This window comes from Macaca thibetana, chromosome 14 (assembly GCF_024542745.1).
Source record: "Macaca thibetana thibetana isolate TM-01 chromosome 14, ASM2454274v1, whole genome shotgun sequence".
Classification (NCBI taxonomy): Eukaryota; Metazoa; Chordata; class Mammalia; order Primates; family Cercopithecidae; genus Macaca; species Macaca thibetana.
The window spans coordinates 53,302,313-53,317,562 of record NC_065591.1 but is presented as its reverse complement, the minus strand read 5'-3'; the positions used below and the strand labels follow the sequence as shown (position 1 = coordinate 53,317,562).

Here is a 15,250-nt window from a genome sequence, read left to right as displayed (position 1 = left end):
CCATTTTATGGATGAAGAAACTGAGGTTCAAAGAGGTTAGGCAACTCCTCCAGGCTCACACACCTAGTAAATGGTGGGTTGGGTTTGGTGACCAGTCTGCCTGACTCCAGAGTCCAAACTGGGACCTGTGACACTCTGCTGCCTTTGATGTTTCAGCCCTAAAGACCACTGGGTTTTCACAGGTGAACAGAGTCCAGATAGGCATTCCAGATAGAGGGATCAGCATCAGCAAAGGCATGTGGGTGGAAGTGTGTCGGAGTACAGTTTATTGGGAAACTGCAAATGGTTCCTGATTCTAGAGTATGAGGGGGCGGGAAAGTGATGAGAGGAGAGACTGGAGGGGTGGGCTAGGGCTAGATCATGAAGGTAGTTTTTGTTTTGCTCCATTAAGATGTTTGGACTTCACCCTGCATATTGTCAGGGAGCTGTTGAAGGATTTTGAGCAGGAATGGAACCTGACCAAGTGCACATTTTTGAAATAAAGATCTCTCTGGCAACAGTTTGAGGACTAGGCTGGTGGATTGGAGGGAGGTGAATCTGGAGGCAGGAAAGGTATTGAGGAGGAGATTTTGAGTGTTCCAGGTGACAGCAGGTGGAGACCTGACCCTTCTAGGAAGGATGGGAGGCAGCAAATGGGGCTGTTGAAGAGGCAGGACTTGGTGACTGGCTGGCTCTGCAAGATGAGGGAAAAGGGGCAGAGAAATTTGACTCCAAGGATTTGGCCACAGAGTCAGGATGGTGCTGCTCACTGAGGTTGGGGCTGCAGGAGAAGGAACAGGTGGGGTTGGAAGGGAAATTGGCCACACGTGAGGTCTCTAAAAGCTAGTGAGAGGAGAATGTCCAATTGTTGGTGACACAGGGGCCTGAAATGCAGCAGGGAGCTGCATGGTGCAAGTACAGCCTGCAGAGACATGAGGACACAGATACTGGTTGAACTGTAGGAGTGTGGCGGTCCATGAGAGTGAAGACCAGAACCTTCATTTTCAGGGGCAGTTAGAGAGGGGTCTGCCCTCTCTATGGGGCCTCAAGATAAGGTCCCATAAGTGGCAGTTGCATTTAGCAGCAGTTGGTGGTGACGTTGGCCTGATGCACCGGGTGGCCTGTGAGAAGAAACCAGATTGTGGTGGTTCGATGGATGAGTGGGAGGTGAGGAAGTGCACATTGCACGGCTGGACTATTTTATCAGGAAACCTAGGCTGTGAGGGGAAGAAAGAAGGTTGCTATTTGTTTTCTCCCATAAAAGCAAATATAGATCTAACTGGTTGGATTTGTGCTCATTTTGGGGAATGACTTCATATTGATAAATTCACAAATCAGAGAAACAAAAATAAACTTTTGTTGAGCAATGAACTTTTTCTAAGGGTGTTTGAGAAAAATCAGGTCAAATGGTACAGTTCTTCTGAACGGGGGATTGGCCCAGGAGGTCAAGGCTGCAGTGAGCCGTGATTGTACCACTGCTCTCCAACCTGGGCAACAGAGTGAGATCCTGTCTGAAAAAACAAACAAAAACAATGCACACAAAAAACAGGGGATCTTTGGGGGACAGACTCCACCAGCTATAGCTGGGCTGTGAGCTGCTCTGGGTGGGACAGCTCTGCAGTCATCCTGGGCTCCAGCTGCTGTGCCATGCACACAGTGAACAGGCATAGAGAAATCCTTTTCAAGTTCACTTGGCTGCGACTTTGATATGTCTTTGCCAGCATCCCTCTGTATCCTCCAGACTGGTATCAAGTCCCAAAGGCCTAATTTCAGCCAGTCAGGAGACATAGTGCCATTTAGATACAAAGGTTCCCCTGGAGATTGCCTTTAAGAGGGTGCTGGGCAAAGACTTGGTGGAAAATCTGTTTTTAGCTGTCTTACTATAAGAGAGAGTTGGTTAAGGTGAGGATGAGCTACCCTCACCTTTTATGTGAAAATGCATCGATTTCTGCCTTGGTTTGGCTTGGGCTACCTAGAGCTTGAGGTGGTAGGAATTATCCCCACGCAGCTTCCCGGGAACTGATGCTTATTGAGCTCATCTGTGGACCCAGCGCTGTCAGAGACCCCTCCATGTAATTTTCACAGGAACTCTATGTTGTTTATGACTTGCTCAAAGGAGCACTTAGTGACTCAGAAGCCCATGTTCTTTCCACCACATCACACTGGCTTCCAGGGACTCAAGAGCTGAGTGCCCGGGGGTGTTTCTGAAACCAAGGAAATTAACTAGCTTATCTGTTCTAGTCTCCTGTCTTATGCTATTTGCAAATAGGGAAAAGATGTCTTTTTCAAGATAGGGTGTATACGTGTGAGTGCCTACGTAGAGGGGTGGGCAGGCTTATTTCCGGGGGTCAGGCAACTTTTGCAGGACACTGAGGTACTAATAGAAGGTAACATGTAACATGACAGACCTGGTTGTTATTGGAAGTTGGCCTGCAACAGTGGGGTCAGAGACAGCTTAATTCCCATGTGGTTGACCTTCACATCGGGAAGGAATGCCTTCTGATCCAGGCCAAATTTGACATACCCACTACTAACACCTACTGTATTAGCTAGGGTGATGCTTCCTGCCTAAGAGATAAGTTCCCAGTTCTCAGTGACTTCACATACTGCACATTATAGCTCACATATGTAAAGTCCAAAACATGTGTTCTGGTCAAAGAGGGCTTTCCCCCATGCAGGCATCCAGGGGACTGGGTCCCTTCCTTCTTGTGGCTCACCATCTTCAACACGCAGTTTCCAAGGTCTTTGTGCCCTGACAGAAGTAGAAAAGGCACGAAAAATCACTATGGGGGATTCTTATGGGTCGGTCTTGGAAGAGGCATGCGCCGCTCCTGCTCGGATTCCATGACTTAGAACCTGATCACCTGGGCTCACAGCTGCAAGCAAGGGTCCAGGAGGAAGGAGCAGTCCAGCTGGTGGTGAGCTAGCTCATCTCCACGACACCCATCAACGCTCCAAAGACACCTCTCAGCTGAGCTTTCACTGGTGGATTAGATGCTGTTCTCATTTGATCTATAGATCTTAGCATTTTGGAGTTTGATGAGGTTAGGAGAGTATCATGAATCAAAGGTCTTAGCTGGGTGTGGTGGCTCATGCCTGTAATTCCAGCACTTTGGGAGGCCGAGGAGGGTGGATCACTTGAGGTCAGGAGTTTGAGACCAGCCTGGCCAACATGGTGAAACCCCGTCTCTACTAAAAATACAAAAAAAAAAAAAAAAATTAACCGGGCCTGGTGGGAGGCACCTGTAATCCCAGCTACTTGGGAGGCTGAGGCAGGAGAATCGCTTGAACCCAAGAGGTGGAGGTTGCAGGGAGCCAAGATTGCACCACTGCACTCCAACCTGGGTGACAGAGCGAGACTCTGCCTCAAAAAAAAAAAAAAAAAAAAAAAAAAAATAAAAAGATTCAAAGGTCTAGACCAGAGACTACATCCCTGATGTGGTGTGCAAGACAGTAGTGCTTGTGTGCCTGTGGCCCCATCTGCTTTATGTGGGAGCAACATGGGTATGCTTATTTAGGGTGCCACCCACTCTGTCTAGGAATTGTTGGAACACAGGGTCTGAGTGTTCTTCCTGGGTAGGGCGATGTATGCTAGGCTCTGAGAGCTAAGATCAGGGAGCTGGTGCCCAACCTTCCCTGGGGCACTGAAGGATATCTCACAGGTGCCGAGTGGTGGGGGAGGAGTGTACCTGTGGTGAGTCTGGGGAAGACAGAATAGGAGATAAAAATGGGGAACTTGGCAAGGCTGAGCCTTGGTGGCCTTCCTGAGGTCAGATGAGATTTGGAAAGAATAAGAGAAGCCTAGATGACTTTTAAAAAAAGATAAATATTTATCTATTTTGAAATATAAAATATTTCATTGAACCAATAAAAAACAGCAAATGTCTTTCATTGACCTAATGATTTGTTTATTGTATTTTAACTCAAAAGTATTTCAGAAAGTTAGCAAGATTTTTAATTAGACCACAGATTCTATTCCCTGGCCTTGGGCCGCTCCCACTTATAGGAGGTGGTGATGGTGGTAGTGGTGGTAGTGGTTTTTTTTGTTTGCATTTTAGTTTTGTGGTAAAATTTACGTAACATAAAATTTATCATTTGAACCTTTTGTTTGTTTGTTTGTTTTGAGGCAGGCTCTTGTTCTAGTCACGCAGGCTGGAGTGCAGTGGCATGATCATGGCTTATAGCAGCCTCGACCTCCTGGGCCCAAGCAATCCTCCCACCTCAGCTCCCCAAGTACCACAAGTGGGACTACAGACGCACCCAACCACACCCGGCTAATTTTTCTTTGTTTTTGGTAGAGACAGAGTCTCACTGTGTTGCCCAGGCTGGTCTTGAACTCCTGGACTCAAGCGATCCTCCCACCTTTGCCTCCCAAAGAGCAGGAATTATAGGCATGAACCACTATGCCTGGCCCATTTGAACTATTTTTAAGTGTAAGATTTAATGGTATTAAGTACATTCATGTTGCTATGCAGCCATCACTACCATCCTTCCACAGAATAAACTGAAAGTTGGCACTTCTTTTTTATTTTTTTGAGATGGAGTCTCACTCTGTCACCCAGGCTGGAGTACAGTGGCACAATCTTGGCTGACTGCAACCTCCACCTCCCAGGTTTAAGTGATTCTCTTGCCTCAGCCTCCTCAGTAGCTGGAATTACACGCATGTGCCACCACACCTGGCTAATTTTTGTATTTTTGGTGGAGACGGGGTTTCACCATGTCGGTCAGGTGGTCTCAAACTCCTGACCTTGAGTCTGTACCTATTTAATAATAACTCTCTGTTCCCCACTTCCCCCAGGCTCTGGTAACCACGATTCTACTTTCTGTCTCTATGAATTTGCTTATTGTGGGCACCCCTCACTGTTAGTTTTGAGATAGGCTGGCCTCCTAGAAATTGGGATTCACAGTTCACAGTTTTCCCGGGCACCCAATGTGGTACCAAGATGATTCAGGTCACATGCAGAAGCGTCTGCAAAGTTTTTGATGGTAAGATGAGCTCTGCGTGTGGGGTAAGATGTACGTTATTTTGTCAACCAGGTACACAGGTTTCCTTCTTGGGGACTTCACCAGCAGGGGATCCTGCAGGCACAGCTGAGATTTGAGTCGGAGGCAATGCCTTCCCCATTCTGCTCTGGAATGTGGGTGGAAGAGCGTGGGCTCTGGAAGACACCTGCTGCACTGGACGCAAGGGCCCTGTAGTCCCTCGAGTGGAGCGGCTAGAAGGAACACAGCCTTGGGGGACTTGGCCCTGACCTGTCAACATTTAAGCGAATTCCTTAAATTAGCACAATATCAGTGTTTCATGCAGGATGACCCTTTCTGTTTTGGAGAAAGATCACATTGCTAGTGCTGTGTAGCCACAAAGGGCCCAGGCCCTGAGTTCCACCCAGCCCTGAGCACTTGTTAGGCCTGGAGAAGATAAGATACAGGAGGCCCACCTCCTGTTGTTAAGATGGACAGTCAGGGAGAGAAGACTCCTGGCCTTGGAATGTGTATGTGAGAGGGGCTGTAAAAGTCATGCATGTTCCTGGTAGAAACTTTGGGAAATACGGAAAAGTATAGAGTAAGAGTATACTAACAGCTATCTGAAATACGATCCTACACACATCACCACTGTTCACATCTGGCTTATTTCTCTTCTCTTATAGACACTGGACATTATTTTATGGAGTTGAAATTATATTGACTTCCTGGATCCATATCCTGCTCTTTTCACTCTGCATTATGGCATAAGCATTTTCCCATGGATTAAATGTCTTTATAAATATTATTTTTAAAGGGCTGCCTGATACTTGTTGGGTTGTACCATGACTTAAAAGACCATGCCTTATTTGATACTTGTAGATTCTCCAAGCCCAGAGTAACTTGAGAGACAACAGAAGTTAACTGATTTAATTTACACAGCAGCTTCAGAAAAGGAAGACCATACTATTTCTGTATATATGGCTCATATGGACTGGGGCTAAGAGCATGGATTTCAAAGTGAAATGGCCTGGGCTCATTTCACAGCATCCCCACTAGCTACCTGCATGATATGGAGGCGTTTTTTCACCTCTGTAAAGCTGTCTTCTATCAAACAAGGGTGGTGAAATGAGACAGGGTGGTAAAGGCCTGGTACGCTGTGAGTGCCAGCTGTCAGTGTCCTCCCATGGGCAGTGCAAGGGGTGGGCTGGGCTTGAACCCAGGTCTCCTCATGCCTAGGCCAGAGTTCTTTCCACCTCAAAGGCTTTCCCTGTTCTAGAAGGTCCTTGAAGAGAGACTTAGTGGTACAGATGAAGATATGGAGTGCTGGCTAGAAATCCTTGTGGAAAATTTTAGATATATATATGTATATGATATATTTGCACACACACCACACATACGTGTACATTTACATACACACATACACACACATACATGTACACATGCTACACATACACATGTACATGCACACATGTGATTACACATACATGTGTGCACACATACCCATAGATACACAAACACATGTATACACATATGCACACATATACACATACATGTACACATGTACACTCCTGCGAATATGCACACATGTAAACATACACATATATACACATGCATACATATATACACACACATATATACACATACATACACATATGTATACATATATACATACATGAAATAATCACACATGGGAAACATAGTTGCATTACAGAAAAGGAAGATAGGCAAGTTCTGCAATTATTTCTCTCTCTCTTTTTAAGGCCTTTGCTTTTTACAGAATAAAAATGAAAAAAGAAAGAAAAAAGTCATACCTCCCCCATGTCCACATAGACGTGTTTCGAGGATTCCTTAGGTTAACACTGGTGAGAGTGTCTGGCTGGTACTGGGCCCTGATGACGTTGGCTTCCTTCTGCCATTCCAAGCACTGTGACTGGTCAGCATACAGGTGTTTCTTGACGCCAGGAGGGGAGACCTGGAGGGTGGGCACTGCCTCATTGGGACTTCCCGGGGCCTGGTACTGTTGAGTGGCTATAAGAAGCAATGGATGAGGTGAGGAAGGGGGAAATGTATGAGGCCCCTTCAAGCTAGACCAATGGAGTCCACTAACCATTGAAAACAAGTGGGGAAGAGGGCTGAGGCCAGAAGGGCAAGAGCCAAAGAACTTGGGTTCTCAGTGAAGGAGCAGGCATAGAAGGCCAGGGCCTGCAGTGGACCTGGGATCTCTCCCCAGCACTCCCACCCTGTGGCAAAAGAGGGAAGGTCTGGGCCCTTGCTACCTCCTGGAAACTTGGTTGAGCTTCATGGTGAGTCTCTTGGGTGCTCTTTCATTGGCCTTTCCTAGTAGGGGTTTCAGACAGCATGTACAAGAGGACTCTCCGTGTGTGCCTTCAGTGCACATGGAAAGGGGCTTTGGCTTCCTGGAGGTGAACTCAAGGCAACACCCAGGAGTAGTAGAGAAAGCTTTGGAGAAGTGGAACTTATCTCTCTAGGGAATGACTAAGAAGCATTATCTCACTGAGGCTGTCTTCCAGAGGAGGCAAGGGTGGAGCAGGCAGCCCCAGGAGGCAGTACACACTCCTCTATTTGTGGAAGTGACCGAGTCAAGGCTGGGGACACCTGGATGGAAGGAGATTACCAGGAAGACAAGGTGGCCCTCTCAGTCCCTTCCCAACCCTAGAAGTGCTCCTTTTGGTCAAATTGGGTGCCTAGTGCCCTGGTAGGTGGAAAGCCAGCCCTACCTGGGTCAAGTGTGAAGATAGGGTCTGTCAGCCCCACCTGGGAGTCAGGTGTTCCTGCCCATGGTGGGCTCTGTGGGGATGCACCAGGTGTGGAAGGCATCGCCCACTGCTGAGCCCCTGGCTGGCTCCTGCCACATCTCAGGTGTTGGATTCAGATGGCCATAACTGAGGGTCTTCTGTGTGCGAGAGTTAAAACTGGAGCTTTTTGTTTCCTGAGCACCCTGTGAGTGTGGGGTGAACACCCCACTTCATTGTCAAGGAACCTGGGCCTTGCTCCAGAGCTCCTTAGTGACATCGAGCTTGGAGAGGGAAAGTTTGAACAGGGCTGCTTGGCAGTATATATGGCGAGAGGGTTTTGTGTTTAGATTGCATTGACCTTGAAACAGATTTTGTCTGTGAGCCTCAAGGGTGGGTTGAAGAATGAGCTTTTCTCCTGGGCCAAACTGCTGCTTTGTGGGAAGGTTCTGCCTAGTGTCCACCCCCATCTCTCCTTAAGTTTGTATAAACTCCATCATTTATCGAAAGCCTGGTTACACTGTCTGATATGCCATTTGGGAGAAGAGGCTCGGGGAAGGCAGGAGGCGTGGGAGTCCTAACTTTGAGGCACCTGCAGACTGGGATGGGGAGGCCCCTCCTCTCATTTGGAGAGGTGCTCAGGGACTCTACGTAAACCTTGAGCTTGACTCTCAGATTTAGTGGGCTTAGCCCATTACCAATGTTGTTGCCTGCAATCTGGGGCCCTAAATTTTAATTTTTAGCAGCTAGAGGCAGGGAAAGGAAATTGCTTTGTGACTCATGAAGTCACATAGGCAGGGGACAGAAGAACCACAAATAAGAGACTCCACTTGGCAAAAACCAAATTGCTTCAAGGCTATTCTTGGAAACTTAAAGCATCACTTCTTGTTTCTTCCCAGAAAATACAGAAACCCTCATATTTCTGTCTAGTTGGTTTTATTTCTGTTGCATATCAAACCTCAAAAAGACAACAGCTGGGTGGTGGTTAACAAGGAAAACTTTAATAAGAGCTAGTTATCCAGGGTCCTCTGATTTAAAAAAAATTCCTGACTACCTTCTTTTGGGGTGAGGGGAAGGATAGCCACCAAAGGTTTTGCACCCCAGTTCTCTGGAAGAAAGACCTGAAGCTCAGACTCACTGAGTCCCTCTGAGTGCTAGGTCAGCCCTTCCCAGTTCATTCCCAACATTATCCTGAATTCTGTATGTTTTCAGTTCATTACCAAAACTACTTTCTATGAAGTTCCCTAGTTATACATGGGAAACTAAAACCCAAAAGATAAATGATTTGTCCGAGTCTACACAGAGAGGAAGTGAGTTTGAACTCAGATCTTCTAAATGGAAGGCCTTTGTCCTCTAGTTTTAAAGTATACAGGTTGACTATACCTAAACTGAAATCTGGAATGCTCCAAAATTTGAAGCTTTTTGAGTGCTGACATGACGCTCTAAGGAAGTGTTCACCGGAGTCTTCTGGATTTTGGATTTTGGGGATTTGGGATGTTCAATCAAGTGAGTATGATGGATGTATTCGAAAAAGAAAGAAAGAAAATAGAAATCCAAAACTCTTCTGGTCCCAAGCATTTTGGATAAGGGATACTCAACCTGTATATAACTCCTTGACCCAGAAAGCTAGTCTCAGTAGTCTTGAATGATGTTTCTTTTGCCTTTCCTTTTGATATGATGATGTTTGGGCTGTTTGAAGAATCATAATGAGTATTGGTTATTGCATACGTGATCTCACTGATTCCTTAGAGCTCTGTGAAGTGAGGAGAACAGGTGGCCCTCTATATCCATTAGTCGCACATCACAGATACAACCAGTTGTGGATTGAAAATATTCAGGAAAAAAAAAAAAAACAGATGGTTCATCTGTGGGGGGGAATATGTACAGACTTTTTTCTTGTCATTATTTCCTAAACAATGCAATGCAATTATTTACATAGAACTTCTATTAGGTATTATAAGTAATCTAGAGATGATTTAAAGTATAAGAGAGAATGTGTGTAAGTTATATGCAAACATGACATCATTTTATATAAGAGACTTGAGCATCTATGGATTTTGGTATCTGCATGGGATCCTGAAACCAATCTCCCATGGATACTGAGGGAAGCCTGTATTATCCCTATTTCACACATGAGAAAACTGAGGCCAAGACAACTTGCCTAGGGTCACACAACTAGCAAGTGCTTGAGAGCAGATTCATACTCAGGCTGCCCTGACTCGAAATATTCTGATGTTAATCCCGTGAGGAAAGCTACCCGCCATGGGTGTTAGAGTCATTTTTAAGGCCTATGACCTAACTTGGAAAGCCAGTTGTAAAGAGTGAAACGGGTGTTTAGATCCAGGGTGGCAAGTCTGAGCCTGGTACGGGCTGCTGGGCTACACATCCAAGCTGCGCTTATCTTCTCCTGTCGAACCATCTCCCTCCACCTCCCCTTCTCTCATTCTAGATAAGGGCTGGTTCCTGGAGTTCCCACGCCTATCTAGCCCTCAGCACCACCTTTAGCTCTTTTTCCACTGGAGCCCGAAGACGAAGTTGTTCGTTCTTCTTCTGGAGGAGGAGGAGTGGCCATTGGGGTGCAGAGGAGACAGCTTCTTCCAGTTTGTAAATTATCGTTTGACTTGATGCCTCTAAACTGTTCATAATTTTAGACAAGGAGGAGTTGGCAACTTGGAGAACTGATTTACAAAACTATTTTCTAAACTGGTACATTTCCCCAGGTACAAATCTGCCTCCTGGGTGGATGCAGCGTGCATTACCATATCTACTGAGTGCCTCCCGGGACCCGGCTCTGCCGTCATCCACATTTCTTGCCCTTCACAGCTACCCTGCAAGGATGAGATTATAATTTGTCTGTTACAGTAGGGAAACTGAGAATCAGAAGTGGCTTGTGTGAGGCAATAGCTCTGAAGCCTTACAGTTTTCTCTGTACCGCTTGCCTGTCCTCAGAAAAGACTGTAGTGTAGCAAGCAAGTTCAAATAGCCTTGTGTTTGTTGGCCAGCCACTGCAGCCTTTGTTCAATGCTGGGCACAGAAGTGGTTCCAAAGATAGATAAAGACTGAGAATGTTAATACGCTCTGCAAAGCAAATGAGTCCCGCCTTCTGTTTATGCTCTCTGGGTGGCAAGCATTGCACATGGGGAAAGTGGAGATACAGTAGGAGGCAGTGTTTATGTGAGTCATGCCTGAGTGAGCAGAGTGGACGCTCACAGAGCCCAGAGAGCATCTGTGAAGGAATCCGTGCTCATCGCACCAGGCAGGGCACAGAGCCCGCTTTCTCAGTCTACTGAAGTTGTTGAGTGTCATAGACCGGGGTCACTGGGTAAGGCCTCATGGAAGAACCAGCCTGGGTAGGGCAGGAAAGCTGGCTAGGCCTGAGCAGGGAATGAGTGCTAGTCTCCCTTCAGCCAAGCTCAGTGCCAGGCACCTCAGCAGCTCTCCGGGAAAGAGGGAAGGGAGGGTAGGGCCCTAGGATCCCCTCACCCCCAAGTCTGGGCATCCAGTGTCTGAGACCTTGCCTGCCCCAGCAGGCTCCTCCTGGCAGGTGGTGCCCAGTGGGTTCCGGTGCTCCTTTGCATGTGCTGTTCTTCCCCCTTCTCTTCCAGCTCCTCTTCTCATTGCTGCCTGGACAGCCCCTTAGCTGCCTCTTTGCCTCCAGCCTCCTCCTCCAGTCTACTGCTGCCCTCTCATCTTCCCAAAGACTTGCCTCTTCCTGCTGCTCTGTCTCCTGCTCCTCACCACCCACTGGAGAGGCCAGGCCCCCTCCTTGGCCTGGAGGGGACATCTGCCACCATGTGCGCTGGACATCCCACCACACCTCCTCACAAATCCTGAACCTTGAACATGCTGTCATTCCACCACTCTCCTGCTCTTCCCACACTCACATCCCTGTGTGGGTATTTCCATGGCCTGGAATGTCCACTGCCCAGTCTTCTAGTAAAATAAATCTCATTCCTAAAATTGAAGCTTTCTTGACACTTCCCTTTTGCGGCCCCTCTGGACTCCTCAAGGCTCTGTTGGACACCGCCTGCTCTGGGCTTCCATGCCCTTGGTTCATAGTCCACAAGCACTTGCCTGTGGTCTTGTAATCCGTCTTCCCCTGTGGGCAGGGCCTGAGCCTACATATTCCCAGCCCCTTGAGTGGTGCCCAACTCTTGCTAATGCACCAAAAATTGTTGCCGAGTGAATAAGTAAGGGATTAAGGAGGAAGATAAACACCATTCTCTGCTTTTGGTATTATAAAACCATCCCACTGTTCGAACTTGTCCACGATAAACACTGCCCCTCTGGGGAGTGCAGAGCTGCCGTGAGGCCTGTGCTCTGTGTGTTGCTGACCTCCCTTTACAGGCCTCATCGGCGGAGCTCGGTCTGCTGTGTCCTCTTGCTCAGAGATCCCTCCAGCCCTCCTGACAGCTGGGTCAGCCCCAGCTCCTCCACATTTGTCTCCTTGCGCCAGCTTTGGATTCTGGAAAAACAGCTAGTGCTTTGGAAAATCAGCTCTACTTTATTTTTGTTCCTTTGAAACTTAAGTGACTTTTCTAAGAAAAGTCTGAGGTTAGAATGGTGCAGAAAGGACCATGGCCAAAGCCCAGGCAAGCTATTTTTGGGATGTGAATGAGCACCCATCGCATTTTTCCCTTCCATCAGCCGAAGCACTTGTTCCAAATAGTTCACAGCCTGGACTTACAGAGCACAGGCCCCCTTTGCACAGGCGGAGGAGGTCCACGTGTCTCTGTCTGTCTGTGAGTCTGACTGAGGTAGATGGTATGCTCTCAGCTGATACCAGGAGCAGAAGTTTTGAGAAGAGACGGTCATGTGTGTAGTGGAAAGCCCTGCCCTCTGGTAACTAATGAAGAAAGACTTTAAAGCTGGGTGTCTAAGGAGAGGTAGGCAGTCATGAAATCTAGAGAGATGTTCTTTGGAGTTTTTTCTGTCTGTGCATTAGTGAATTGTGGCTGGATTATATTCACATCAGCCAGCCAACTTGCAGTACCAAGAATGATAGACTTTCAATGGTGCTATATCTAGTGTACTTTTCTGGGAGTTTTTCCCTTTTCCTAGTCACTGTTTGCAGAACCACTTAACTCAGAGCAAGATTGACCAGGTACTATTGGCATTAGCCAGGGCATAGTCTTGTGCAGTGTGTGGTACTTTTCAGCCAGCGAGAGGAGCAGAGTATAGGGGAGAGATTACCCGCAATGCCACATTGACAGGCCAAAAGGCACAATTCTATATCTTTTATAAATGTTTATGTGTAGTATTGTACACTAAATAGTATGATTAATATTTGAATGTCTTAAAGAAATTGTATTTTTACTTCTCAGCACCCATCCCCCACCCTACCCTCATTGTCCAAAGCTGACCTCTGCCTCCTCCTACTGTCGCAGGTGTGACGTTTCTCCAGATACTTCATGCTGTTCGCCTGTGTCCTTGCCACACCATTGCCACACACGACTCCTGAACCATGGGGGAAAACGAGGATGAGAAGCAGGCCCAGGCGGGGCAGGTTTTTGAGAACTTTGTCCAGGCATCCACGTGCAAAGGTACCCTCCAGGCCTTCAACATCCTTACACGACACCTGGACCTAGACCCTCTGGACCATAGAAATTTTTATTCCAAGCTCAAGTCCAAGGTGACCACCTGGAAAGCCAAAGCCCTGTGGTACAAATTGGATAAGCGTGGTTCCCACAAAGAGTATAAGCGAGGGAAGTCGTGCATGAACACCAAGGTAAGGAGAAACCCTCCTAGTCTTACCTTTGCAGGGCATGTGGGTTGACATTTAGGAGGTTAGGAAGCTGTTGCCATTTTGGCACTCTAAGGTTCTTGGGTGTGGGTGTGATGTTGCATTGTTTTCCTCTGGTAAAGGTTTCCTTTGTCTCGAAGCATCAGCTTTTCCTGGCTGGGAGGTTCCCTCCACTTGTGCTGTCTCCAAGGGAGGGAAGCCAGAGGCAAAGTTGAGGGAGAAAAGCCAATGCTTGATATTACCCCCACTTCCATTATTCCTGCTGCCACTACTACTACTTCTAGTAGCTGCTATTTATTGAGCAGCTTCTAGGTACAAGGTACTTTATGGCCATGATTTCCATGAACAGCTGCAGTAGTCCTTCAGGCCATTTTAGAGATGGGGAAATTGAGAAGTCAGTTGTGCCCAAGATCACATTACTAGAGGACAATCTTGGCCCGTCTGATTCTAGGGCCTAAGTCCTAAATCTCAGGGAGAGGCATAGTTAGAGAGTTGTGTTCCCCTGCGTGTGGACATTTTAGAAAGATCCCCTGGTTTTGAATTAATTGGCTAAGAAATAGGTCTGGGTCTTCCTCCCTGTCTCTTTCTCTTCTACCTGATACCCTTGCATTCTTCACCTGCCCACTCCCTTCCTCAGGATGCATTTATTTACCTAGGACCGCACTCATAGTTAAGCCTACACTAACCGATTGCATCCCCCATCATTTGGCCATAGACAGCATCGGCGAACATAGGCTCACTATCACAACCTTTCTCTGACATTTGTGAAATGCCCACCACCAGATGGGCAGCTGAGAGTGTAGGCTTCTCAGCTGACTTTCCTGGTGGCCGTTGGGGGCTATCAGCCCTGAGCACTGGTTCAGGCTGTGTGTTTAGGTTAAAATCAAATGTGCTGTATTTAGACCTCACAGGAGGTAGCTCAGCTAGAACCCTAGGAATTCCAGTTGGTGCCAATCCCAGGACAAGAGGATTGAACTCTCCATGGCAATCGGGACTGTTGTGTTTTTGTTTTGGTGATGAGAAGCTGTTGAGTCCACCATGGGATATGCTGCTTTCCACTGCCCCAGGGGAGACAGCTGCCAAGCTCCTGTGAGCCTGGGGCACACTGACACTGCGGGACATAGGAAGAGCATTCCATCAGGTTGAAACAGACCAGTCGCCTCAGCCCAGAGCAGGCTAGCCATCCAGACAGTACCTGCCCATAACCTGCCACGCTCCAGCTAGGCAGAAGAGATGGGGGAGGTAGGGAAAAGGAAGGGGGAGGAGAAGGTGAGACCAGTGTCCTGGGTGCTACTCCTGCCCAGTGCCTCCCTTCCTCATTGTTGTGGCTTCATAGTTCAGAGTTCACTGGGTGGCTCTTCAGATTTAAAGGAGGGGAAACTTTTAGCTTCCAAAGTGTCACCCCTCTTAGTAATTGTGTATGGTGGCTTCTTTTTTTTTTAAAGTCCCATAAAAGTCAGGTGGCCCAGTTGCACTATATTCTCTCACAGAGGGTTTTCCGAGCTCTGGTTTTATTAGGGAATGCTGTTGCCCCATACACCCAACATGCTGTGGCTGCTGAGAGACCCTCTTGGTGATCTGAAGACAGATTGTCACAGGGAGTCAGTGAGTAGAGGGATGGAATGGAGGGCTGACCACCAAGAGGAGACCCTTCTTCCAAAACGTACTAGCCAGTTACCTAGCCAGTATGGCCAGCCTCTATTTTACAAGCTTTGGTAGCTTGAAATAGAACAGTCATCACATCTTGTGGTTGGCAGGTCACCACTGGCTTCTGAGATACAAAGGGAAAGAAAGCACCTTTTGTTAGGGA

The 15,250-nt window shown here is 47.4% G+C and overlaps 1 protein-coding gene across 16 annotated transcripts in view; it reads left to right on the top strand.

Annotated features, from left to right (window-relative positions):
• MICAL2 (microtubule associated monooxygenase, calponin and LIM domain containing 2) overlaps positions 1-15,250 on the top strand; it is a 251,221-nt gene that overhangs the window by 36,998 nt on the left and 198,973 nt on the right. For all 16 annotated transcript variants that reach the window (XR_007719270.1, XR_007719267.1, XR_007719272.1 and 13 more), the window contains one exon: positions 13,085-13,425. Coding sequence is in view for 10 of the 16 variants with exons in the window: in XM_050757393.1 (XP_050613350.1) it covers positions 13,162-13,425 (264 nt within the window). In the remaining 6 variants the exon portion in view is untranslated. The remainder of the gene's footprint in view (positions 1-13,084; positions 13,426-15,250) is intronic.